At 44.2% G+C, this 26,118-nt stretch overlaps 1 protein-coding gene across 2 annotated transcripts in view; it reads left to right on the top strand.

The window, feature by feature from the left end:
* Window positions 1-26,118, top strand: part of RELN (reelin) — a 357,318-nt gene that overhangs the window by 316,064 nt on the left and 15,136 nt on the right. For both annotated transcript variants that reach the window (XM_040971387.1, XM_040971386.1), the window contains exons 47-58: window positions 6,237-6,377; window positions 7,546-7,723; window positions 10,065-10,258; window positions 11,292-11,548; window positions 15,061-15,215; window positions 16,193-16,407; window positions 18,714-18,891; window positions 19,927-20,102; window positions 20,278-20,384; window positions 21,482-21,724; window positions 22,422-22,597; window positions 25,620-25,693. In XM_040971387.1, the coding sequence (XP_040827321.1) occupies window positions 6,237-6,377; window positions 7,546-7,723; window positions 10,065-10,258; window positions 11,292-11,548; window positions 15,061-15,215; window positions 16,193-16,407; window positions 18,714-18,891; window positions 19,927-20,102; window positions 20,278-20,384; window positions 21,482-21,724; window positions 22,422-22,597; window positions 25,620-25,693 (2,094 nt within the window). The remainder of the gene's footprint in view (window positions 1-6,236; window positions 6,378-7,545; window positions 7,724-10,064; window positions 10,259-11,291; window positions 11,549-15,060; window positions 15,216-16,192; window positions 16,408-18,713; window positions 18,892-19,926; window positions 20,103-20,277; window positions 20,385-21,481; window positions 21,725-22,421; window positions 22,598-25,619; window positions 25,694-26,118) is intronic.

The raw sequence follows: 26,118 nt of genomic DNA, 5'->3' as shown, positions 1-26,118 counted from the left end.
AGTAATGGAGGCACGTGGTGGTGAGGGTCAATTGAAAATTATTGTCTATAGATTGGTATCAAACCATTCACCCAACCCAAATAACCACTAGTCATCGCTGGCAATAAGCCGTTCCTTTAGTCATTCGTTGAACAAGCATTTTTTTTTTAACCTGTTTAATTATGCACTAGACTCATTAGAGGAGAGGAACTGAACCTTATCTCAGGGGGCATTTAGTTCAGTGGAAGAAAGGCCTAGGAACCAGGCATGAGCCTTCATCACAAAAGGAAATACGTAGTTCAACTGTGATAAATCCTAGAAAACTAAGATAATACACTGTTGGGAGGGCTGACTTGGTTAAAAGGACCAAGGAATGTTTCCCTGAAGAAAGGAAAATGCAAATAAGAATGCTGGGTAGGAGTCCACTTTGCACCTGATTATGTGCAAGGGTGGCAGTGTTCTCAGCAGAGCTGGCCTCCAGAAAGAGGAAGCAGGTGCGTTTCAGCCCTCTGCATATACGCGTGAGGCACAGAAGGAGAGGAATGACGCGGCAGGTGGCGTCAGACCAGGAGGGGCACTGGATGGAGCATTGATTACAGGAGCGCGGAGAAGCCTGCCAACCCGGGGAAGAGCCAGTTCGAACACTGACTCGTGAGCAAACTGGAGAGGACAGGCCCTGATGGTGCAACGGACACGGGCGGTGGAGGGGACGGGTTGTACTGAGGATGACAGGCTCAAGTTCACAATGGGTTCTGGTTGCTTCTTACAGGGAAGGGAGCATTGAGCCTAAATGGAAGGCTCAGCCCCCTACACACACACACACACACACACACACACACCCTTGGTGAGGTTGACAGTGGACTGTCTTAATCATCTGGAGTATCCCCAGACACAGGACTTTCCTGGGTGATAAGCTTCCACTAGCCTTGAGGGCAACTGTCCACACCCAGTTTCATCAGACCTGGGGGTTCAGGCCCAAGTGCTCCCACAAAAATCTCTGCTTTATGAGCCATGTTGAGTTTTGAAACAAGTCATTTTATGTCTTTAAACATCCCCTTTCTCCACTGAAAAAAAAAAAGACCCTTCTTACCACATAGAAATCAAAAGTATTGTGTGTGGACGTGTTTAGAACATTGCAAAGACATGTACAAATACAGAGAGGTTTGACTTTTATGAGTTAACCACACGATCCCACTGTTTACCAGACCTCAGCTACAGAGCGAAAAAATTGAAACCTTCCTAAGTCACAGACTATTTTAATGGGAGTGAGAGTGTGTGTGATCACTGTAGGACATTCTCTTAAGGTCTTGCCCTAGAGGAGAGAAGTGAGTTGTCAAAGAAAAAAACTGAAAAATAATGTATTCTGTACGTAATTGGAGTTTCACTGAGAAGTGGACCAGACTTGCTGTTACAGTTGAAAAACAGGAAATGGTGTTGAATACCAGATGAGAAGATTTTAGGAGAGAATCAGGCCATGGCTTCAAAGGATGTGTAGGCAGTACCCCCCACCAGCATGAGCTGGAACTGGGGGCTGCCAGGCCGGCTCAGGCTACAGCACCCACTGGCAAATGCTGAGGTGAGGCGAGCCATGCCAGACTGGGCCACAGCACACAACCAGCACATGTGAGATTAAGTGGGGGGGGGGCGGGGAGAAAAGCAAAGCCAGTAGGGGAGCTGCGAGGGGCTTCCGTGCTCAACCACCACTCCCATTGGAGAACATGAGAGCTGGGATTGGAGGCAGACCATGCTCAGCAGGACTACCACGCCTGTTGGCCTCATATGAGCTGGACTGGGGAAATGCCGGGCTGGGTTGGCTGTCCCTACTGGTGTATGCATAAGTCAGAGTGAGTGTGGCTTGGTTGAACTTTGCCACAGCATCAGCTGGCAGATGTTGACACGGAGGGGGTAGGGGCAGGCAAATTCTGTCAAGTGAAACTGCAGAACCACCTGGAGAGTGCAAGATCCTGGAGTAGGAGTATTCCTGTTAGGGAAGCAATGGGCACTAGTGAACATGAGAACCAGGACTGGGGCAGGCACTGCTAGACAGAGTGACACTCGGCACATGGTTAGGCTGGATAGGGGGTTGGTTGAGTTGAACTAGGTCCATTGACATGTATGAGAGCTGCATGGGGTGTGGGACAGACTGGACCAATCTGCTGTACATACTGGCAAGCATGGGAACCAGGGCAGGGGGCAAGCCTGGTAGGTTATTGTGGGACACTCCAACTAGACAGCCCCTCCCACTGGCATATGTGAAGGCCAAGTGTGTGGTGGGCAGGATCAGGCTGGGATGCAATACCTATTGGTTTATGTAGAAGACAGTGCTGGAGGCAGAACTGACCCAACAATTGCAACCACCAGAGTAGGCATAAGCTGATTGGGGCGATGGACTGTACTGGACCGTTTATTGGCAGGCACACAAGAATCAGGTCTGGGATCACCTCAGATGAAGCTTCTTTGTGAATTCCCCCCCGCCCAACTGAACTGCTGGACTCAAAACCCCAACCATGGATAGAATTGTAGGTTCCATTGTCTGCCCATGGAATGTATGTGTAAGAGCTGGGCTTCATCAGTGGTTTAGACCAAGCAGTGGGCCGCATACCCAGGTGCACATGGAGGACATGACAGTACATTGGAGTCTGCAGAGAACACCTAGTACCACAACAGAATATGAAAGGTGAAACAAATTGATCAATTACCCCAGCCAAGTGCTGGCAGTGAATATCTGGGCAAACGAAGACTCTTAAGGTAGAGTATGTCAACCAGTAGATTCTAAAGAGATTTCATCGTGCTTGGAGTGGCAGTATCAGCAGTAATTCAGAACTGTTGAATTATCAAAACCTCTTGAGCAGGACCCTCAGAACATGCCCCACATTGGGGACCCTGGGGAGATGTCTGGTGGCTGTCCTCCATCCCAGGGTGCAGAGGCGTTTAGGAGGCCAGATGTGGCTTCTCTCCTTTTCTCCTCTCTTCCCCCAGATACAGGAAGGAAAAAAAAACGAGAATGTGGAAATGGTGATCTCACCCATCTTCCTACTGCCCTTGACCCTTATCACCCTAACCAAATTTGTAAAAATAATAATAAAAAAAAATAATTAATGGAAAAAAAAACTATAAGAAAGGATAGATCGAAACTGGGTGAGGGGGAGAACTTCTAAACCAAGGAAACAAATGAACAGGTGAAGGACACACGGACCTGGACCTGGGAGGAGCACGGGAATGTACTGACTAAAGCGAAGGGCTCACATCTGGCAGTGGTAGAAAGACCTGTTTGGAACGTCTGGGCTGACTGACAGCAAGTACTGCCACAAAGCAGAGGAGTTCAGAAATGAAGCTATGGTGGATCTTGAACTGGAAATATTCTTCCAAGAGGAAAACAAAGAAGTCTCAAAGAAGAGAAAATGACAAAATAAGAAGACCTAGAGCGTAGTTACAAAGACATGGGCTCCAGCTACAATGGGAGCAGTGAGGCAGATATTACAGGAACATGTCACAGAAAAAGCAGATCAAATGCAGCCACCAGCTTGTCCATCGTACCCAGCGGGAGATGACTCTAACGTTTAAAAACTAGGAAAGTCATGACAAGTGGGGAGAGCTCTACAGTTGATCCCAGAGGAAGACAATACACAGCAGGTGTTGTGACACTGAATTAAATATCATGACCAGAAGCACAGAGGACCTTCCATCAGTCTGAAGAGTCAGAAAGGCCCGAGGTCAAGGAGCCTGATGCGAAGCGTTGGCCGGCAGTGACATTAGCTACCAAGTCATGAAGGAAAGAGTTTCACGACACATTTACTGGGTTTTTTCAAATAGGAGCTTATCAGCCACCTTCAAGGGAAAGCGTCAGCATGTTTGGCATGGGGATTAACACACTCTATCATACTGTACCTTTCTTGCTTGTTTAAGAGGTACAAATCCTAGAAGAAATGGGAAAGGAGAATTCCAGAAGTTCTTGGGGGGAAAATAAAGAAAAGGAAGACGGGAAGGTGCCGAAACTGATTTCGCAGCCCAAAACCTGAATCTGTATCATCTCTACTAACACCACGTCTAAAAATAACAGGTGTCTCAAGTAGCATGAGATCTTGAAGAGTTACCTGAGAACTAGGGTGAGTCGTTGGAAGGGCAGGTAACCAAAATCCACCAAGAAAAAAAAAAAGGAGGGGAGCGGCCACTGGGAAGCTCAGGTATAACCTGGCTATTTTAAGTCACAAGTTGAAGATGATCCATGCCCTTCTGATAGCCCTAATGACCCGGCTGAGAACACCTTCTTTAAAGATTAACTGCAACCCTTGGGAAACCAGGTGGTTTAAGCCATAGCCTGCAAGCTACTTGATGTTCGCAGGAAGTTCTAAGGAAAGGTGGGGTGCACCTGGCTCCTAGCTTTGGATTGGCTCAGCTCCAGTCATTGCAGCCATTTAGGGAGTGAACCAAGCATCTATACATGCGGAGCATATATATAATATAGATATATTAATATTGATATATTGTATTATATTTATATAGAGATATATTAAAGTACAACAAATAAATCTTTAAAAGAAAAAGATACTAACCACAGGCATGGACCTTGTTCGTGCCAGAGCACACATTCAAACTCTGGCTTTAGAACATTCTTCTGTGACCTGCCTCTAGTTTTCTGCCTTGTAGAATGCCCGAGTCTCCCAGACAGAAAGCCCCCAAAGTCAACATAATGTGTCCGACTCTTACACTCTCCCCGCTGTCTCTCTAGTGAGGGGTTGGCCAGGCTGGGACTAAACACAGGCTTTGATGAGAAGGCTACTCCTGCTGCTTCAGAACTCTCTAGTGCAGGCAAGAGGCAGACATACCTCAAACTTGTATGCATAGCTATCATTGTGAGGGCAAGAGAATCATGTGCTATGAAGCAGAATAACATGGAAGAAATATGGTTATCTGTCATCCGCTGGTTCACTCCCCCAAAGGCAGCATCCGCCAGGGCTGGACCAGGCTGAAGACAACCACCTGGAACTCCGTCTGAGTCTTCTGCGTGGGTATAGAACAGGAATCCTAGTGCTTGGGCCATCCTCCATTGCTTTCTCAGTACCATTAGCAGGAAGTGGCATCGGAAGTGGAAAGCTTGAATGGCATTTGTATGGGTAGTGGCTTAAGGCAGTGCATCACAACACCAGTTTTTATACCCCCTACCCCTTGCTTTATTTTCCCAAACTGAGGACTTGAGCTTCACATTGAATGCAGGCGTGAGGGTGTTGGGACAGAGATGACTCTACTGATGGGCCACATGAGGAGCCAGGAGTGAAGAGATTGTGGCTTGTCCATTGACGGTCTGTAGATGTATTTCAGACTACTTTAACTCCAGTCTGTTTCTTTTCTGTTTTCTAAAGCTTACACAAATGCTTTCCATGTGGAAATGTAAAGCCCTTACTGTTCTTTGGTCTGGTATCCCACCTAGAATCACTGTTCCTCATGGCATTACTAGTGTCCCAATGGCCAAACATCTATAGATCCAGAAACATCGAAGTGAGCTTCCACATCCAGCTCCCTTGAGCCTTAGGCACTGTTTGGGCTTTACTGCCATCTAGTGCCCTGGACATGTATGTTCACGTGTGTTTCTGAAGACATTGCCCCAAAACTGTACGAATGAGCCAACAGACTTCTCTTGGCACGGGAGAAAAATCAGTATTTTGATTTTTGCATCACTGTTCTCATTCATAAACCTCCTCTCCTGTTGATCCAGTTGCCTCAAGATTCTTCAACTGTCTTGCATGAATGCATATTGTCTCTAACAAGCCTTTCGTTGGACAAGTTCTCAAGAGTGTCATGTGAGGTAGACCAGTGTGCCCATCGCACGGAAGTCTGTCCTTGAGGCTGACAGGCAGCCCGTAGTGCGTCTCCAAGTTGCATGCAGAGAGGTTGTGACTGCCCAAGGCCGTGCATCATACCCTACTTTGGACCTGCCGGAAAGCAGCCTGGGTATCTGTCTGTGATGGGTGCCACACAGAATTGGGGGGTCATTGTTTCCCCCCATCCTGAGACTTCTGGTTTAAGGATTAGTGTTTGTTTCCTGTGGAGTCTGTTTTCACAGGCCAAAATACCAGATCAAGCTATTATAGTCCAGTTGGCTTGATTTTGTCAGCCAATATTCTGCATGGCGTATTGTGACGACTGAGTATTGTTGTCGGAACAGGAAGAATTACATGCTTTTGTATTGTCCTCCTCCACGCTGATCCCAACATCCCAGAACGTGTTTCACTTCATTATAATTCTCTTCTTTTCCCAAGGTCCCAAGCCACTCGTTTCCGTTGGCATCAACCGGCTCCCTTCGACAAGCAGCAGACGTGGGCAGTAGATAATGTCTATATCGGAGATGGCTGCGTGGACATGTGCAGTGGCCACGGGAGATGTGTCCAGGGGAATTGCGTGTGAGTAGCGTTTTTTTTTCCCCCTTTCTCTGTCAAAGCTCCTGATTCACATTCCACCTAGGAAATCTTTCAGCAACTGGCTTTCTAATCACTCCCAAGCTACTGCAGGGTGCGCGATTTTCCTGAAATATGATATTAAGAGACTGTGCAGTTGATAAATACCTGATCTCCATTGTTGCGTTGAGATTAAGAACTAAAACAATGGGCTGTCTTATCTGGTTGATGTTGAATGATAATTGACTGGATTTTATTTCCCTTTGTGTTTCTGTGAGCCTTTGGATTTTGAAAAAAAAAAAATTAAACTAGGTTTGGGAGTTCAGTATGTCTGCACCAAAAATAATATACAATCTAAGCATTTTTTTTTCCCACTGAGGCTGAATATATGTAGCGATAGGCACTTGTTGTAATTTAACTGACATTCCTGTGTTATTTGTGCAGAAGCATATGTAAATATCTGGTCAGTTTATCTGGTGTATGTGATAGAGAAACCTGGTTTATTACTCTTAGCCTCATTATCTCGAAGAATCTAAATAAAATGTGTGTATGTGTGTGTGCACGCGCGCATGTGTGTCTATGATCAAAGATTATACTGTTTGATGAGTGAAGCTGGCAATGGATAATTCGTAGTCCCTCTCTGCTAATCCCCACATGCCTGAGAAGCCTTCTTTGGGAGGGTGATTCTTACCAACCCACCTATATTCGATTCCTTTTGTTATCCCCTGAAGAGGGAAGTCAGCCCATTGCTTGGAGGTGACAGTTCCTATGCGAAGTGTCTTTCCCTGTTAAAACCCAGACCCTTGGGTTCCTCACTGTCCCCTCAGCCTTTTAAGAAATCCAGTTTGTTAGGCAGCTCTAATGCTGTATAAGCCATCCGGAGCTGCGTGGTGCAGTAAAGAGATCATACTTTAGTTAACTCCTTCAAGTTGCATCTTCTCCACCTGGAGCCCCAAGTCACCCCTTTCCGAAAGACTGGAGTTATTCATTCACAGCTTCTGTCTAACCTGAAGCCCTGTCCAGGAGAACAGGTGAATTCTGATGGGCTCTGGATGAAGCAGTCACTTCCTCCTCCTGGGCCAGGAAGCAGAGCCAGCTTCAATCGTTTGAGGTCACGCTTGCTGGAGCTCTGTTTGATGTCCACTCTCCTTTACTCTTTCCCCCACCCCACCAGCTGCGATGAGCAGTGGGGTGGCCTGTACTGCGATGAGCCGGAGGCCCCCCTTCCAACCCAACTCAAAGACAACTTCAATCGAGCTCCATCCAACCAGAACTGGCTGATTGTGAACGGGGGGAAGCTGAGCACCGTGTGCGGAGCGGTGGCTTCGGGAATGGCTCTCCATTTCAGCGGGGTGAGTGTCTCTGTACCCTCTAAGCTCCCCCCCAAGGAGCTGAGGCCCTTTTGAAGTATAACTAGCAAAGGATGATGCAGGATGAATTACCACCGACGCACAACCCCAATCGGAACTTGGTGCTGCATCCAAACCGTACAGTTATTTCTGGTGTTTGCCTGCCACAAATCATTTGCAATAGTGGACTTAGGGCAGTGCCTTCACGGGGCATACTTCAATACACGCTTGGAAAGGTCTTCCCTGGAATATGCCACCTAGTCAAGAATGCATGTGCTGTGCACGGGACCCTTCAGCTCCACAGAGCTCTGACTTGAAATTCCCCAGCTCGCGACAGAATTGGAATTTCAGGAGCCAGAAACCTGGAAAAGGAACTTGAGTCGATCCTGAATTTGTCGCAAACCACTCATTCTTCCTTAGAAGTTATAAGCACTTGGCAGGAATTGCTGGACGTTTGCGTGGCTAGCGTATTATCCTGTGAATAACAGCAGCAGTGTTGGGGATTTGTTGGAGAGGCTTCCATCACTCCTCTTTGCTGATAAAGAAGCCTTTATTGAAGGCTAAAATTTCTCCAATGGCATGAAAGGAAGATTGTAAAAATTACCAACTTCGCTATCAACTTTCTGTCTTTCTACCCTACCCTACCTTAGAATCTACACTGTGCACATGAAGTATATTACTTCTTATTTGTGATTTGGTTTATAAGCACAGAGAAAGCCAGAGGTGAAGAACTTCCACCTGCTGGTTGACTTAGCAAATGTCCACAGCAGCCGGGAACCAGAAAGTCCACTTGCTTCTCTCCAATGGGGGACAAGGACCTAACTACCGACACGTTTTCATGGAGTTGAATTTAAGAACACAGAACTTAAACACAGTCACTCTTATCCGAAGCACCTGCTCTACACACTTGTCCTTAAAGTGTACCATATATATTCAGTGATTAGCCCATGGGTAGCAAGAAAACATTCACCATTTAGGAATTTAAAAGATGTATTCATTGATTTTTAAAAAAAGCAGAGTTAGAGAGTAAGAGAGACAGAGATAAAGAGAAAGGTTTTCCATCCGCTGGTTCACTCCCCATATTATTACACAATGTCTAGGGGTAGATCATGCCAAAGTAGGAGTCAGGAATTACGTTTAAGTCTCCCACACGGGTCCAGGGTCCCGGGCACTTGAACCTGCTTTTGTTGCTTTCCGAAGCTCATTAGCCGCAAGCTGTATCAGACGTGAAACAGCTGGATTTGAACTGGTGCCTGCATGGGATGCCAGCATCGCAGGTTGCTCACCTATCTGTGCCATAATGCGAGCCCCACAGTTTAGAGTTTCTGTAATCACACTTAGGATGCAATGTTCAAATTGCCTTCTTCGGGTGAGCGTTTTTAAGGAGATTAAACTACTGTTTGGAAGGTCCATAGCTCACATCCAAGTGCCTGGGATCCCAGGCTTGCCTTTGCTTCTTTGTAATGTGCCTGGGAAGGCAGTGGATGGCAAGCCAGGTGGTTGGGTCCCTGGCACTCACCTGAGAGACTCTGATGGAATTCCTGGCTCCTGGCTTCAGCCTGATCAGCCTCTCTCTCTGTATGTCTCTGCCTTACAAATAAATCAATAAATAAAACTTTTAAAATTTAAAATAAAAATTTACTTCCCCTAGCTTAGTTGGAATTTCTAAGAGACCTGGTTTTCCCATTTATACTCAGTAGATCCTAATTTATGTTTAGCAAATACTAATAATTTTCTAATAATTAACAATAATTTACTAATAATTACTAAGTACTAATAACATAATCAAAAACTATCAATTTCCATTACTGAATACATATAGATGGCATTAAAATCTATAACAGTTTGATTTTTTAAGATCACAACTATTATCTCTAATTATAATGAAATATTCAGATGTAGTCATTTTGTACTGTTGCGTTATAGTCTTCTGAATAGGTTATTAATAGCTGACAGCTCTTGAAAATGTAATAAATGTCAGTGAATATGAGCAAATGGTTTGATTTATAAAGGTATTCTGATTCTTGTTTTGCTTATTAAAAAAAGAAGAAGAAGAAGATCTCCCTAGATTATATTGTCCTTGGAAGTCTTGAGCACTGAAATTATGCAGTTATTTCTGGATCCCGGGTATGTACCAGGGACCATGTTAGGAACTGGCACACTAGTGGAGGTGATAAGAAAATTGATTCTAGAATTCCATATAACCTGGATTACACAAGAAATAGAAAAAAGGATGGAAACCAAACATGATCTGTGGTTAAGATTTATATAAATATCAATAGATATGGATATGCAAGTACACATATGTGCATCTGTGTATTTGTATTCTGCTTCTTCTCCTTAGGGCTGCAGTCGGCTGTTAGTCACTGTGGATCTTAACCTCACTAACGCCGAGTTCATCCAGTTTTACTTCATGTACGGATGCCTGATTACACCCAACAACCGTAACCAAGGCGTTCTTTTGGAATATTCTGTCAACGGAGGTATCACCTGGAACCTGCTCATGGAAATCTTCTATGACCAGTACACCAAACCCGGGTGTGTACTCTGCTTGGTTGGGAATAACGAACGTGTGGAGCAAAGGTGCTAGGGGCCATCACAGGGGCCAGCGGCCTTGCTGCTGTACTCATCGGTACAGGATGTCCTGGGACCAGTTCGGGAAGGGTTTCTGAGCTATGCGTGGATAGCTTATATGGGTCTTTTTTCCTGAATGATTCATTTACACATCCCACAATGAGATAAACTCAGCTATCACATTGTCAGGGATGAAAAAAAGCTAGAGCAAATTCCCATAGAAAAGAATGCCTGTATGATAATTAATTTGAATTTCATTGTGGAAAAAATAGACGCAGAAGGCAAATATGTATTTGTTCATATAGTGTTTGCTCAGTTGTAGAAAATGGGGAGCTAGGAAACTGATGCATGCAATAAAATAGTAATATCTTTAAGAAGCCTCGAGTCAGTCTTTAAAACCTCTTACGTGAAAAACCTTGAGTAAACATAAAGCATGGTTTTTAAAAACCATCCTATTTCATTTTATAGAAGGAGAACTCCCATATACTGGCTTACTCCCCAAATGACCAAGACTGGGAGAGACCAAAGCAAAGAAGCAGGAACTCAACTATATACATAATAACAAATAATATTACATAATATATAGTAATGTATTTCCCTAGTCTAGTGACTACCAAAATTTTATAAAATCAATCCAGTTAATGAAAGTTTCTTGTAGTTGGAGTGTTTTATTTTTTGGCTCACACACAATAATCATTTATGGGGTAATATAATATTCTGAGGCACGGGCACCTGGTGTCATGATCCTATCAGGTTCATAAGCATATGTTTCACCTTGAACAGGAATCATTTCTTGTGAGACTATTCAATATCTTCTAACTATTTTGAAATATATATATTGTTAGTCTACTATAGCCACGGCCCGTAAGGATTATTTTTGCTGGTGTCCCTTGCTACCCCCCATGCAAAATGCGGTCCTTTATTGGCGGTCGTACTTCCTCACCTGGATGGTCTGATTCAGGATATTGTCCCCCCAACCTCCTCCCGTCCCTAACAGGTTCGTGAATATCCTTCTGCCTCCTGACGCTAAAGAGATGGCTACTCGCTTCCGCTGGTGGCAGCCCAAACACGATGGCTTGGATCAGAACGACTGGGCCATCGACAATGTCCTCATCTCGGGCTCCGCTGACCAGCGGACGGTTATGCTGGACACCTTCAGCACGGCGCCAGTGCCCCAGCACGAGCGATCCCCAGCCGACGCGGGGCCCGTGGGGAGGATCGCCTTTGACATGTTTATGGAGGACAAAACTGAAGGTAAATGCTGTTTAGGGCTAAGCCAGGATCCAGAGGAAGGGCAGCCAAGTGGCTCTGGGTCTCTTCAGCGGGAAGGGGGTAAGACATTCTAAGGCCATAGAAACACCGAAATAGCTGTCATGGTTGATGTGGTAGCAAAGCCGGCCAGGGTGTCTTGATCAAATAGTATTCCGGAGTTTTAATAATTAACTCATCTTCTCAGAGAACTTCCACTGCTGTGTTTCCCCTTTTCCTTCTGTGAGCGGCAAGTGGGCCTGGTCATTTGTTGTCAGAATCAAATGAGAAACGTTCCGCTTTGCTCGTCCCATGACAAGCGCGTGGGATGGTGCTCTCTGTTCCAGATGGTGTCCCAGCTCTTGTCCTCTTTCATTCTCCATGGAGACTCAGGGTCTCCTACGTGTCGTTGTTTTTAATGCTGTGTTTTCGTTTCTCCCACCCCATCTGATGACCCTTTATCGGAAGAGGTGTCCGAAAATGCAACCCCTTCAGCTAATGCAGGGGGAATGGGTGGTGTCTGTCACACCCCCGACATCAGTGTAGCCAAACTGAAGACGGGCACCTTGAGTGCCACACGCTACTCAGCCCTAGCACCTTGGGGTGATTTTGATATTGTTAATTTTTGTTACACAACTGATAACCTCCCAGGGGAATGGCAAATGCGGGGAAACATTGAAATTTCAGAAATGTCAATGATTTAAAACACTAAATTATTAATGTTTGATGGTGAAAAAAAAAAGGTGACCAATTGTTCAAAGTGTCACATTAGGGAAATATAAAAATCATGAGGACAAAAATTAAAATTGCCCACCAGAGAACCATTCTCACTATTTTAGCGTGTTTTTGAGAATCTTTTCGTCTGTATACATTTATATGTACTTCCAAAAACGCTGTAATGTTCACTTATAGATCTGTGGCCTTTTTTTAATGCAGAATTTAAATTTTGATCATTTCTCCGTGTATTTACATACCTTTGAAAGTAAAATTTTAATTGCTACCTAATATTCATCAGCATTTACATTACTTTGATACTGTGAAGCAATTGGGTTCATCAACTTCACTAATTCATTTATTCATAAATTATGTGCCATCATGGTTTATCGAGCTGTATTTACTAAAAAGCATCCTTGTAATTAGAAAAAGCTTAACATTTCCCCCACTGCTAAGCAGTCTTATTCGCTTATTTGCTGACATATATCTGGTTCAGAACTGAGCTAAATTATTCACTTCTTCTTCCCTGTGTAATGGCTTACATCAGTGGGTTTACAACTGTCGACCAGTTGAACCTCCAAGGCGATAAAAGCAAACACAGCAGGTTTTCCAAGAACCTTCAGTACTGGTTTTTTTACTTTAGGCTTCATTGATGCCATACAAATGAAGGAATGAATATTCTGACTCCTGACTGCCATGAAAAAAATAGTGTCCCCGGAAAGCCAGACATCTGCTGACAAAAGCAACTTCTGACATTGCAGACAAGACTGATAAGTTCGTTGACTTAATCCTCCTCAGAAGGAGCAGGCTCAGGGTAACCTTACTAGAGTTCAGTGTTGGTGTCCTTTGCCCCCTGGAGTCCTGGATCTGTTGTGTAGGATTATGCATAACTCCAAATCCCTGGGAGCAAAGACGCAGATGAGGGAGTTGGCAGTAGCCACGTGAATCCCGGAGATAAGCCATTTGTTCTGCAGACACTGTATGCCCTGACTGCACGAAAGGGGGCAAAGGCTGGATTGCGATTCAAGTCTTTGATCTCGTCTCTGGATGCTGGAAATGCTGGGGCCAACGTTGAAACGTCGTGAAAAGCAACATATATTCAGCATTAGAAGCAATTTACTAATAATCAGATTGTAACTATGGATCCAGAATAGGTAAAGAATCAGACGTGAATAGCCAAATGTTAAGGATATTGTGGAGGGCGCTTAGAGCACTGTTATTTCTTTTTTTTTTAAAGATGTATTTATTTATTGGAAATCAGATATACAGAGAGGAGGAGAGACAGAGAGGAAGATCTTCCGTCCGATGACTCACTCCCCAAGTGGCCTCAACGGCCAATGCTATGCCGATCCGAAGCCAGGATCCAGGAACCTCCTCCAGTTCTCCCACATGGGTGCAGAGTCCCAAAGCTTTGAGCCGTCCTCAACTGCCCTCCCAGGCCACAAGCAGGGAGCTGGATGGGAAGTGGAGCTGCCGGGATTAGAACTGGCGCCCATATAGGATCCTGGGGCATTCAAGGTGAGGACTTTAGCTGCTAGGCCATGCCGCTGGGCCCGAGCACTGTTATTTCAAGGGAAATCTGTATTTCTCTTTTTATAAACTAGACAATATTCATACTTACAGTTGTATACTGGAGCATCCATACTTCAGGTAATAAATCTTTCGATCACAATCAATTCGTGAAAACCTTTCATCCCAACATCCTAAAATAAAGTAAGGAAAATTCATTTTTCAAAAATAAAATCACTTCCAAATACACTTCACAGGAACCGGTTTCTCGTTTTCGTTGGTGTTCCCCTGAAGACATCACTGACATCTGTCCCATGGTTTGTATCCCAGCTCCGCCACGGGCTCCTTTGGAATGGTTTAAGATTGGCTGTAGATAAGGTGCTCACTTCTATGTGGGCTCAACCTTCCTTCCCTATTTGGATATGGTTTTGGCTTTGGCACCTTACTAAGAACAGTTGACACCATTTTTCTCTCATCAGAATCATTGCACTACTCACAGACTTCTAAAACAGCAGCTGATTATTTCCAGAACCTTCTCCACTGTTCACCACACAGGCCAGTATGTGAGCCACACAGAGCTATCACAGAAACAGGGTACAGTAGGCAGATGTCTGCTCTGCAGGTAGGATTCCCTGTCCTGCAAGCAACGGGGAGGCAACATGTCTTCTTGGTCCACCTCCTGTCCACAGCAACCAAGGTCTAAAGGGATGACATACTGTCCAGTAGCAACCCATTCGTTCTGAAAGGCAGCATTCACATCCCCTACAGAAATCCCTACAGAAGGGTATATGAAAATCTGGGGCTGCGTGTGTGTGCACTTTAGATTGATTGATTATTGATTGATTTACCTTTTTATTAAATTTTCTTATTGATTTGAAAGGCCAAGTTACAGTGAGTCGAGAAAAAGAGCTCTTATACCTGCTGGTTCTCTCCCCACATGGCCACAGTGGCCAGAACTGGGTCAATCCCAAGCTAGGAGCCAGGAGCTTCTCCCAGGCTTCCCACCTGGGGACTGGGGCCTCAGCACACGAGCAATCCTCTGCTTCTTTCTCAGGTGCATCAACAGGAGCCACACTGGAAGTGGTTTTTAATACAGAAGGAGTAGCAGCAGAAATCAATACTGTGGGTGAGATTCTTCCAGAACTTCTCCATGGATGGAGGAATGTTTCATACACAGTCTAAAAGAGGTTTCCACCTAGAATATTTTGGAGATCTCGCTTAATGTGAACACTTGCTCCAGGTGCTTTTATACCAAGTCCCTCATTTGTGTCTCTCTCTCTTTTTTTTTTTTTAAGTGAATGAGCACTGGTTATTCCATGATGACTGTGTGGTTGAACGATTCTGTCACTCGCCTGATGGAGTGATGATCTGTGGGAGCCATGATGGCCGAGAGGTGTATGCCGTGACCCATGACCTGACACCCACTGAAGGATGGATCATGCAATTCAAGGTGAAAATGTTATACTCACAATAAGTCCACATTAGCAGCATAACAAACTGTTACAGAAGCAAAGATTTTTCAGCATCTCATGGATGATGCATGCTTTGAAAAACAAAATTTAAGGTAATGCAACTTAAATATGTGTTGCTTATTGATTGAAAGTATTTTATTTCTGAACTCTTTCAAAGTGAGACATGCATAACAGCCAATGGGTTTCTGCTCGGGATCAGATACTCACAGAACAAAATATTGATAACAAAAATGTAGGATGATGATTCTAACTCCTTAAACTGACACATGACTTGGGCAGATTAGCGTCTGTATGAGAAGCTTAAAGCTGTAGTGGCTATTACTACTTTTGTCTTACAGTAGAATTTCAGTGTTTCTGGAGAGAGAAAACTATAGAACACAGAGGCACAAGTTAGCATTAATGCCAACATGGGCTTTGACCAAGATTTTACGTCAGTCGATTCCTAATGTCACTGTGTTAGAGGCAAATGTCACGTTGTGGTTATCGCCATCTGCAAAGAGAGCTGTGCATTGTGGAAAGAACCCCCCGTTATCACTTCACGGTATCTTATTCGTCACTGAAAGTGATTTATTGAGAGTCATATATTGTGTGACAAAATAATAAAATTGGTAAAGCTTTAGCAATCCTTCTTGGTCAAATATTCTGCCAAAGAGATGCGCCAGACCATTAGCAGAACAAACAATGTGTAAGAGTGAATCCAGGCTTTCCAGGGCAACCAACCAGCCTGGCAGGAAGCTCAGGCTTCCTCTCCCCTCCACGACAGCCTTGGCACCTCCTCTGATCTGTCACCTTGGGCAGCCACAGGGACTTCCCTTGTCCATCAGCAGAACCAAGAAAAAAAAAATCTGAAAATATAGATGAGTGCAGTGCAGGATACATCCAAGCTTTCTCACTCGAGCAGAAATCTGTGGGTTGATTTTAATATCTGGGTAACCTTGCTTTTTCTCTTTGTCAGATTTCTGTTGGATGTAAAGTGCCTGAAAAAATTGCACAGAACCAAATCCATGTGCAGTATTCTACTGACTTTGGTGTGAGCTGGAATTACCTGGTGCCTCAGTGCCTGCCTGCAGACCCAAAGTGTTCTGGAAGTGTTTCTCAGCCGTCTGTATTCTTTCCTACCAAAGGCTGGAAAAGGATCACCTACCCACTTCCTGAGAGCTTAGTGGGAAAGTAAGTAGAACGTTCAAATAAAGCCTGGCGGCCCAAACTTTCAGAAGTCACCTGGAACACTCTTGTGAAACCTACAATTCTCTCTCTTCCTCTAGAACCCTAAGGGTTCTCCTAGTTGATGATCTCTGCGATCAGATGACTTTAGGAGGCCTCCGTGGGTGGAATCCTCTGACTTGGCAAAGTGGACCTCGTCAAGCCCTTCTGTTGCCCACGCCTTAGTGTCTTCACTAAGTGCAGACAGATGATAGTAATGGCCTTGGAGCCAGTGAATAAGGGCATGTTCCCTCATCACCCTGTAGACTGTGGTATGCTGGGCAACATGTGCTTTCCGTTGCTACATAAGACCAGGAGCCGTTCCTAACCTTTGTGTGCTGTGTGTACAAGTGTGTGTCTTGAAGGTTCCATTTTCTTCTTAGCAAACTTTATGTTCTGCACCTGCAGTGGAAAGTAACTAGCCTGGCGCCGTGACGAGCTAGGGTCATTAAACCATGCTCTGGAAAGCATGTCGATGTGTTAATTTAAGGCAATTCCAAAATATCTCCCTTGGACTATAAAGTTAGAAAAAGAGATACATTAAACAAAATGACAGTTATTCCTCTGCTGAATTAATCATATAGTTTAGCTAAATGAAAAACCTTGTGAAACTGATTATAATATATGACCAGGACATGCATAATCTTTGAATAAGGTGCTACAACGGCGCTCGTTTCAGTGCCCCATAGAGATCACTTACTACTTGACCGCTCAGAGTTTTCTGGGTTTATTCAATTAATATTTTAGAAAATTAAATCAGGGTGCTTTCCAACTGCTGGGGACAGAAAATCCAATTCAACCTGGCTCAATTAAAAGGGAAATGTATTATGTTTGCAATGAAAAAAATCCAAAGTTCAGTGGACTGTAGGATTGGTTGATTTACAAGGTCAATTATGTCCTCAAGCACCCTGTTCCTCTTTATTCTCTTATTCTTTGCCACTCTCATCCCTGGTGATATATTCATCTCACCAGCTTGTGCTGCTGTTGAATCTAAGAGTAGCCAGAAAAAAAAACAGGGAAGAATTGCTCTTCTTTCCTGGAGAGTCTGAACAGCCACCTCCTTGCACGCTGCTGATGCAAACTAGCCCCTTGATTCACTCTTTAAAGGAGAGACAGGCATTTGACACAGCTATTATGATGCCCCATCCCACATTGGAGCGCCTGGGTTCCACAACCAGCTGCAGCTTCCTGGAAGACAGTGGGTAATGGGAAAGATGATGTGGTCCATATGACTCATGTGGGACAGCCCAGAACGCTGCACCCGACTTCTGCCCGCCTCATCCTGGGCATCCACCTGCCTCAATTTAGAAAGCAAACCAATAGATGCAAAGTATGTGTGTATGTTCCCCACCCCACCCCTCGCCGCCCTTCTGTGTGTCACTCTCCCTTTCAAGTAAATACATTTAAAAAGTGTTTAAATAGTTATAGTAATTTTCTCATAAGTATCATGTGGGGTGGGATGGGTGCTAGGATTTGTTTACTACTTATTTGAAAGGCAGCATTTTGGAGGGAGACAGAGAGAAGGAGAGACAAAGAGATTTTCCATTCAGTGGTTCACTTCCCAGATGGCCACAACAGCTGGAGCTGGGCTGTCCAAAATCAAGGAGGCTCCTCTGGGTTTCCCACGCGGATACCAGGGCTCAAGCACCCAGGCTATCCTTTGCTAGTGTAGAATATTTTAATGTAAGGTTAATTATGAGTCTTCATTTTTAACCCCAGATGACAGAGAAAAACAATAACATTCAAATCTCAAGAAAAGTGACCCATAATGTGGCCCTTTCAGTTCTGTTTTCCGATAAGCTTAGTCATCATGACATCACTGCTGATGTTCGGGGAATTTAGAAGCTGCCATTCCCTGCCTGCCAGAAGGCCAAATGTAGCCTGACACCTGTCATTCTCCTGCTATACAAGTTCCAAAATGCTTTCATGGACCCAAATAGCACCCGAGTCACTGAACTCCAGTTCATAACAAACCTGATGAGAACCACAGGTTTGTGTTTAAAAATATTCCTATTGCTTCAACCAGAAATTCCATTGATTTTCACTTGGTTTTGCCAGTTCTTTCTGATATTGTAAAATTTAAGCGAAACCAGTTTTAAAGTTGTATAGCAAGATGATAGCGTTCAGAATACGTTTTTTTTTTTTTTTTAAAGTCACCTACTAGGAATTTTAAGTGTTTTTCTCTTGGGGACTCAATTACACATGTGAGAAAACGGACCTGAATGGCATGAACCTTCGTTTTTTTTACCCCCTTGCTTTTGTGTCACCAACAGTCCTGTGAGATTCAGGTTCTATCAGAAGCATTCAGACATACAGTGGGCGATCGATAACTTCTACCTGGGCCCTGGATGCTTGGACAACTGCAGAGGCCATGGGGATTGCTTAAAGGGACAGTGCATCTGTGATCCGGGATACTCTGGGCCCAACTGCTACTTGACGCATACCCTGAAGGTAAGCTCAAAGACTCTGGCATTGCAGACCAACCTAGGATCCCGCATCTGCATGAAGCTCATCACTCGTAGCCATGTCCTGAGGGTCCCCTAGGAAGGAGGACATCCTTTAGATAGAAACTTTATGGATACATGTATTTTTTGCTTAAGATACGAGAATATTAAGATCAAGTTTTAGTACAACTAAAACAATTCGTAATGTAAGCTGTGCTGAATGGATTCAACATTCTGGATTTCTGTTTTCTTTGAAACAGACTCTTAATGTGAAATCAGTATTTTGCCCTGTTTACTCTGCTTTTTCTATCGATATGTATTTGAAGGAGACTACTGTTGTTGTTGTTGCCGTGAAATAAACACTGTTGACATATTATCACAAAGGACCAGAGTTTTAAAACAGGTTAAGTAATATCTGAACTTTTGCCGGGCGAAGTTGTGTGTTCTGATGTTTTGACTGTGGCTGCGCGTAAAGAGCGGACAATTCATTTCTAGACACTCTCGCAGTGACGTCACTATCTAATGAGCCCAACGTGGATGCCACACACCCACACACGTAGTAGATTGCTGTGGATATATACAGTACAGTCATCATTATAGTAACAGAGAAGGGACCAACCTGTGCATGCACAAGAGCTTGGAAATCCAACATACAAGTAGCCAACTAAATACACAAAGCCTGACCTGTCGTTTTTTTGTCTTTTCGCCAACGTTTCAGCAACTTTAGACGTTTTTTTTACAAAGTTTTAAACAGAAAAGGAGCAAGGCTCTCTGGTGTCTGAAGATACTCGTGGTTGACAAATGAGGTTATCACATGAAAAGCGTAGCTTGTTTCACAGGCAATTAGCAAACTTCTTTTAAAATCTGGTTTGTTTCATGAACATTAAAGTTTCATTAATAGCAGAGGCGGCTTGTTGGTTTTCCTAAATATCTTGGGGGAAGCATTGAAGCACAATTTTGGGGTCAAGTTCAGAACCCTAACTCCGTATGCAGTATTCCACAGTTATTACCTGGCCGCCTCCCATATGCGCTGTTTTCCCAGACTTTCCTGAAGGAACGCTTCGACAGTGAAGAAATCAAGCCGGACCTGTGGATGTCCCTGGAAGGTGGAAACACGTGTACCGATTGTGGTGTTCTCGCCGAGGACACCGCACTCTACTTTGGGGGATCCACGGTGAGACAAGCAATTACGCAAGATCTGGATCTCAGAGGGGCCAAGTAAGTCCATGTCTGGTTAGTTTGATGGCAGCATTACACATTTCCCCCAAGTAATAGAGGTTAAGAAATTGTGTGTGTGTGTGTGTGTGTGTGTGTGTGTGTGTGTGTTTGTCTCTAGGACTTGAGCATTTGTTCTGATTAATTGTCCTGACAGATAATATGTGCTTGTCTTCAGATTCCTACAATACTGGGGCCGCATCGGCAGTGAGAACAACATGACCTTTTGCCATCGGCCGGTCTGCCGGAAGGAAGGCGTGCTGCTGGACTACTCGACTGATGGAGGTACGTGTCAGGCTTGGAGGCCACGCCTTGGAGTGGGCGGTCAGGTGCTCTTCGATGCCTCATGAGAATCGTCTCTGCACAATCTTGCCGACTTCCCAGTATGCATGGTAGAAGTCGCAAAGGAAGAACTGTTTGTGGACCATCCTCCACATGCATTACTGCTGGGTTGGGCAAAATCTACCTTCAATAATGGAAACGGAAGAGAAATCCCATTAAAATAAATACCAGTAAAGGATAGGAATAGAGACAACACCCTCTTTCCTGAACAGGAGGCTTTATGATGAATGAGACGCCATGGAAGTAAAGTTTGTATCCATTTCCAAAGTGAAAACTCTTGTAAAAAAAAAATATTTTGAAGGATTCCTACAGCTTGCGTGTAAACAAATATTAATAAATACAGTGGCAAAACTACAAGGAAACATGATTAGCGACGAACGAAAATATCCTGAATTCCTGAGTGCGTTGTAGAACATTTTATTGAAATTCTCATTTTATCATTTTGGAATAGCTGAAGCTAGACCAGTCATGCCAAAAAGCCTTTAGAATGTCTGCTCTCGCAGATGCCTTTGTTAGTAACCAGCTGATAGATGGATGACCTGAAGGTATTTGGAAGCAGTTGAAAGATATTTACTAAAGCAATCTAAACATCATTTAACAAATCATAAGAGAAGAACTTCATACCAGACCAACTAACCCAAAATCACATACATTTATGGCCATTATGTATGCATATTTGTACATAGACTATATATGAAATATTTTATATATCATTTTAATGTGACAAGTTATTATCTAGAAATAAGGATTTATCATTATTTCTGAGATATGATTCATATTAAAATCTAAAGCAAAGTCATAATTTGTTTGGCTTTGATATTTTTATCTGGGCCAGCGTGTCAAACATCCTTCCCTTGAATCATCCACCACATGGAGACGCAGTGTTGATCAACAAATACCAACATCCAAGTCAGCCAAAGCACTGCTCCTTCGGCAGTCCCAGATGTGTTTGGACAGCCTGGAGTACTGGCTGCCCACTGACGGGTCCAGGGTTTTCTGCCAGAGGTGCCTGTATTGGTGGTGTCTTTGTTTTGTGACAGGAATCACATGGACTTTGCTGCACGAGATGGATTTCCAAAAATACATCTCCGTTAGACACGACTACATCCTTCTGCCCGAGGACGCCCTCAGCAACACAACTCGCCTACGCTGGTGGCAGCCTTTTGTCATCAGCAATGGAATTGTGGTCTCCGGGGTGGAGCGTGCCCAGTGGGCACTCGACAATATCTTGATTGGAGGGGCGGAAATCAATCCCAGTCAGTTGGTGGACACCTTTGATGATGGTAAGAGACGGGCCATGCCGAGAGCTCTCCTTTCCAGTGAGTCTTCTGCATCTCCTGTCTTCTTGGGTCTTTGGATGAATCACGGCAGCAAATGCCTTGGAAAAGAATGCAGCAGAACCATCACACTCAATGGATATAAGACGTTGTTGTGATATAAGATGTTGCCAGCTGAAGATTTAGTAGATCCTGTTGAAGACGCAATTGCTAGTTTTAAGTGTCATTTGGAATTTCAGTATTCCGAAATAATTTTAGTCTCTTTAGTAACTTCTGTGGTCATAGAAATACATGTGGCACTGACTTAAAAAGTGCAGTGAGCTTTGGATGAGCCTAGCTCGGGATGTTGCTGCCAGATGGAAAAAAAAATCTCTGTCTCTTGCTATCTCTTTTCTCTTTAACTCTTACAAATGAATAACTAAAAAGAAAAAAAAAATAGGAGCATACCAAGAAGAACTTTATCATGGTACAGGTTACCCAGATTAACTGTGACATTCTGAAGTTGGGGTAATCATCATATTAGTGTTGAATAATCTTGTCTCGATTCAGTTCCTCACCTTCGGCTTCTGTACTAGGGAAGCAATATAAAAAAAGTGTTCCTAGGCGTAAGCAAAACCCTGGCCATACACATAGAAGTCACTCAGTAGTCAGCCCATTCGCTCAAGCAAATAACACACCTGATTGTTTCCATTTCCCTTGACAGAGGGGACCTCTCATGAAGAAAACTGGAGTTTTTACCCTAACGCAGTGAGAACGGCAGGGTTCTGCGGCAATCCGTCCTTCCACCTCTACTGGCCCAGTGAGAAGAAGGACAAGACCCACAATGCCCTCTCCTCCCGGGAACTCATCATACAGCCAGGATACATGATGCAGTTTAAGGTGAGGGACAGCCACTCCCCAAGCCAGAACACGGCCTAGCATCTGGGGGCTGGGAGGATGGATTTCAACCACTGCAAGGGAATGATTGATTGTATCCATTAGAAGAGACTGGACCTTGCGAATGAAAGAGGCCAACTTTTGCGAAGGCCTGCGTCCGAGAGTGAGTGACGTCGCTGAGCATGTTTAGACGTAGTCCAAAGGTCTTGTGTAGGCAGTCTTGATTTGTTTCCTGAACCTTGGGAACAAAAGCTTCCCTAGGTGCTTCTACCTACTTCTGACTCTCCCTTGCCAGGGCCGCGTGGTGCGCTCTGCTCTGCTCCTTTCCTTCTGCACCATCTCACACGGTGCTCCTCGTCCTCCCCAACTGGAAAAAATCTCTCTCGCCTTGGGTTTTGAATCCTCCTCCCTTCTCTTTGCTGCCTGCCTCTACTTCCTTCTTGGCCCCTCTCCCTCCTTCCCTCATCCCTTTAAACGTCAGTATTTCTCAGTACATCTTGGCTTACTTCTCTCCCCATAGACCTTTTTCTTATTGGGAATTCTATCCAGGCCTGTGGCTTCAACTATCACAACTTCAAGGGCAAGTGTCAAACCTGCAGATCCAACCTTAACTGGGAGCCGACGAGCCATCACTTTCAATAATCCCTATTTCTTTACCTTCGTTTCCTGCCACCTCAACTCAGTATGTCTAGCTGTGAACTTACCACCGTTCTCCCCGTAAGAGCTGCCCTTCTTGGTATTCTGGTTTCTGTTGATGGCAGCACCTTTTGCCTGGAAAGCAGCTTGAACTGTTTAAGGTAGTTCTTGGTTTCCTTGATTACCCTTTTTAATTCTCTTTTGCCATGTTGCTAGTACCTGCTGGTCCTCCTCTGCACTGTTTAACCTGTCTTCTGGTCCTTATTATCAGATCATTTGTCCATTAGATGCTTTTTATTCTCAGCGTTTTCCCATTCTTTGCTATCTTTAACATCAGATCAGATTGGGTCTAGTGCTGTGTGGCATAGTGAGCTAAGCCTTCCATCTGGGTGCCAATTCATGTCCTGGCTATTCCGCTTCCAAACCATCTTCCTGCATATGAACTGGGAAAGCAGCAGAAGATGACCCAAGTCCTTGGGACCCTGCACACACGTGGGAGAACCAGAAGTTCCTGGCTTCAGATTAGTTCAGCTCAGCTCCAGACACTGCAGCTATTTGGGGAGTGAACCACTGGATGGAAGATCTCTCCCACTCTGTCTCGCCTTCTCTCTGTAACTCTACCTTTTAAATAAAAACAAAGCAAAAGTTTAATTTTTAAAAAAAAAAGAATTTATGATTCCAACTCCAAAAAGAGCCATCCAAAAAAAAAATCAAGTCAGATCAATCTTTACAAAGCACAGTTCTGATCATTTCATCAGCTGCTTATAAACCTCTCACGGTTTTTCAGCATTTCTGTATTTAAGGCCAAACACCTTCAATCTTGAAATCCCAAATCTGACCGGCCTTGCGGTCATGGCCTCCAGTATGGCGTTTCCCAGCCTCTCTTTTCTCGCTTCCTTCCACTCATCTTTGACCCTGTCTTCCCCCCCCCCCCATCAGACTCTTTGTCATCCTTCAGAGACATCTCACATGCAGCCTGCTTGGTGAATTTTGTTCTAGTCCTTTTAATCCGGTATCAGCTCTCAGAGGCAGGTGCCGGACCTTGTGGTTAAGATGTTCAGTGCCATGCTTGAGCAGCTGGATTCTCCTGACTCCAGCTCCTCCTGCTAACGGAGACCCTGGGGAGCAGTGGTAATGGCTTGGTTGTTGAACTGCATTCACAGCTCCTAAGGTTGACCTCGACGTGGAGTTGTCACATTCATTTGGAGGGTGAATCAGTGGATGAGAACTCTCTCTAGCCTTCTGATTCTCTAATGAATGAATCAATTAGCTAACTAAAAAGTGTAACACCGCAACACTTTTTGTTTTAACGACTTACTTATTTATTTTTATTGGAAAGTCAGATTTACAGAGAGAAGGAGAGACAGAGAGAAAGATCTTCTATCCTATGGTTCACTCCCCAAGTGGCTGCAATGGCCAAAGCAGAGCCAATCCAAAGCTAGGTGTCAGGAGACAGGAGCTTCTTCCGAGTCTCCCATGTGGGTACAAGGTTCCAAGGCTTTGGGTCATCTTCGACTGCTTTCCCAGGCCACAAACAGGGAGCTGGATGGGAAGTGGAGCAGCTGAGGTACAAGCCTGCACCCATATGGGATCCCAGCATGTGCATGGCGAGAATTTAGCCCCTGGACTGTCATGCTGGGCTCCACAATACTCTATTTGTATATTCTGTAATTCTCAATGTATTGGAATATGTCTCTCTCCTTTCCTCTCCTCTCCTCTTCTCTGCTCTCCTCCTGCTCTGCATCCCTCTGCCTCTCTCTACCTCTCTCTCTCTCTCTCGGAATTCCAAGTTGTTTTATTCATGAGTATATGGCCTGAAATTTTTAATACCAACTTTCTCTAATATCAGCACTGAAATAAGGCTTGTTTGCTAAGCCAATAATTAGGATTTCAATTTCAAACACCAGAATTTTTGTAGCACTCTTGCGTCATTTAATTGTATATCCTAGGAAAGTCCTATATACATATGCAAATTAGGAAAATACTAAGAATGAATATGAAAGAATTTTAAAGCTGCTCTTCTAATTCCAAATAAATACAGTGGTATAGTAGTATCAAGAAAGAATGTCAATAAAGACACTTTGATATTTTTAGTTCATTTCCATAAATTATATTTGTGTTACTTCCAATTTGCATATGTCTCTCACCCAGACTTCCAATTGATATGTTGCAGTAATGGTATGTTACAGTATGTTACAGAAATGGTAGCTTTTAAAATCTTAATTCTCAACTCCACACAAAATTGCATGTCTCTAAGAGACACGTGCATGGACGCACTGTAAAACTCCTTGAGTCCCCCTTGCTTACCTGTCAGACTCATCCTGAGGACAGAGTCCGAGTTCGTGCGATGAGGCGTCCTCTGATCTGGCCTGTGCACTGTCTGTTTCAGATTGTGGTGGGATGCGAAGCCACTTCCTGCGGTGACCTTCATTCCGTAATGCTGGAATACACTAAGGATGCAAGGTTTGCACGATAGCGTTTCCTACGTTCTCGTTATTCAAATGACTGTCTCCTTTGAAAGCCACTGCTGATAGAGAAACAACCCATATTGTAAGTAGAAGATCAGATGTCTTGCCGCTCAGATTTCACCTCTCTACTGATCGCACAGACATCATCGAAGTTTTCCCTTTAAAGGAAGGCAACTGCGTTTTCTGATCAGGCGGCATTTGAGCAGCTTTCTCTATTATTTAGTAAAAAATGCTGCGTTTGTCTTCAGAGTCTGTGTCTGCTATTTCTGCTCCTCTGTCTCAGCCAACCATGACAAGATTTTTAATCCGTGAATAAGTCATCTCCTCTAATGTACAGTAGCAATGGTGACTAAAGTCTCATGGTGTGAATACCGTACCAGGGCAGAGAGCCACGCCTTCCATCGCCACTTATGAAATCAA

Source organism: Ochotona curzoniae, unplaced genomic scaffold, assembly GCF_017591425.1.
Source record: "Ochotona curzoniae isolate NIBS_2020 unplaced genomic scaffold, NIBS_Ocur_1.0 contig_21, whole genome shotgun sequence".
Classification (NCBI taxonomy): domain Eukaryota; kingdom Metazoa; phylum Chordata; class Mammalia; order Lagomorpha; family Ochotonidae; genus Ochotona; species Ochotona curzoniae.
Note: the sequence above shows the minus strand (reverse complement) of the source record. Positions and strands in the feature narration are given on the sequence as shown.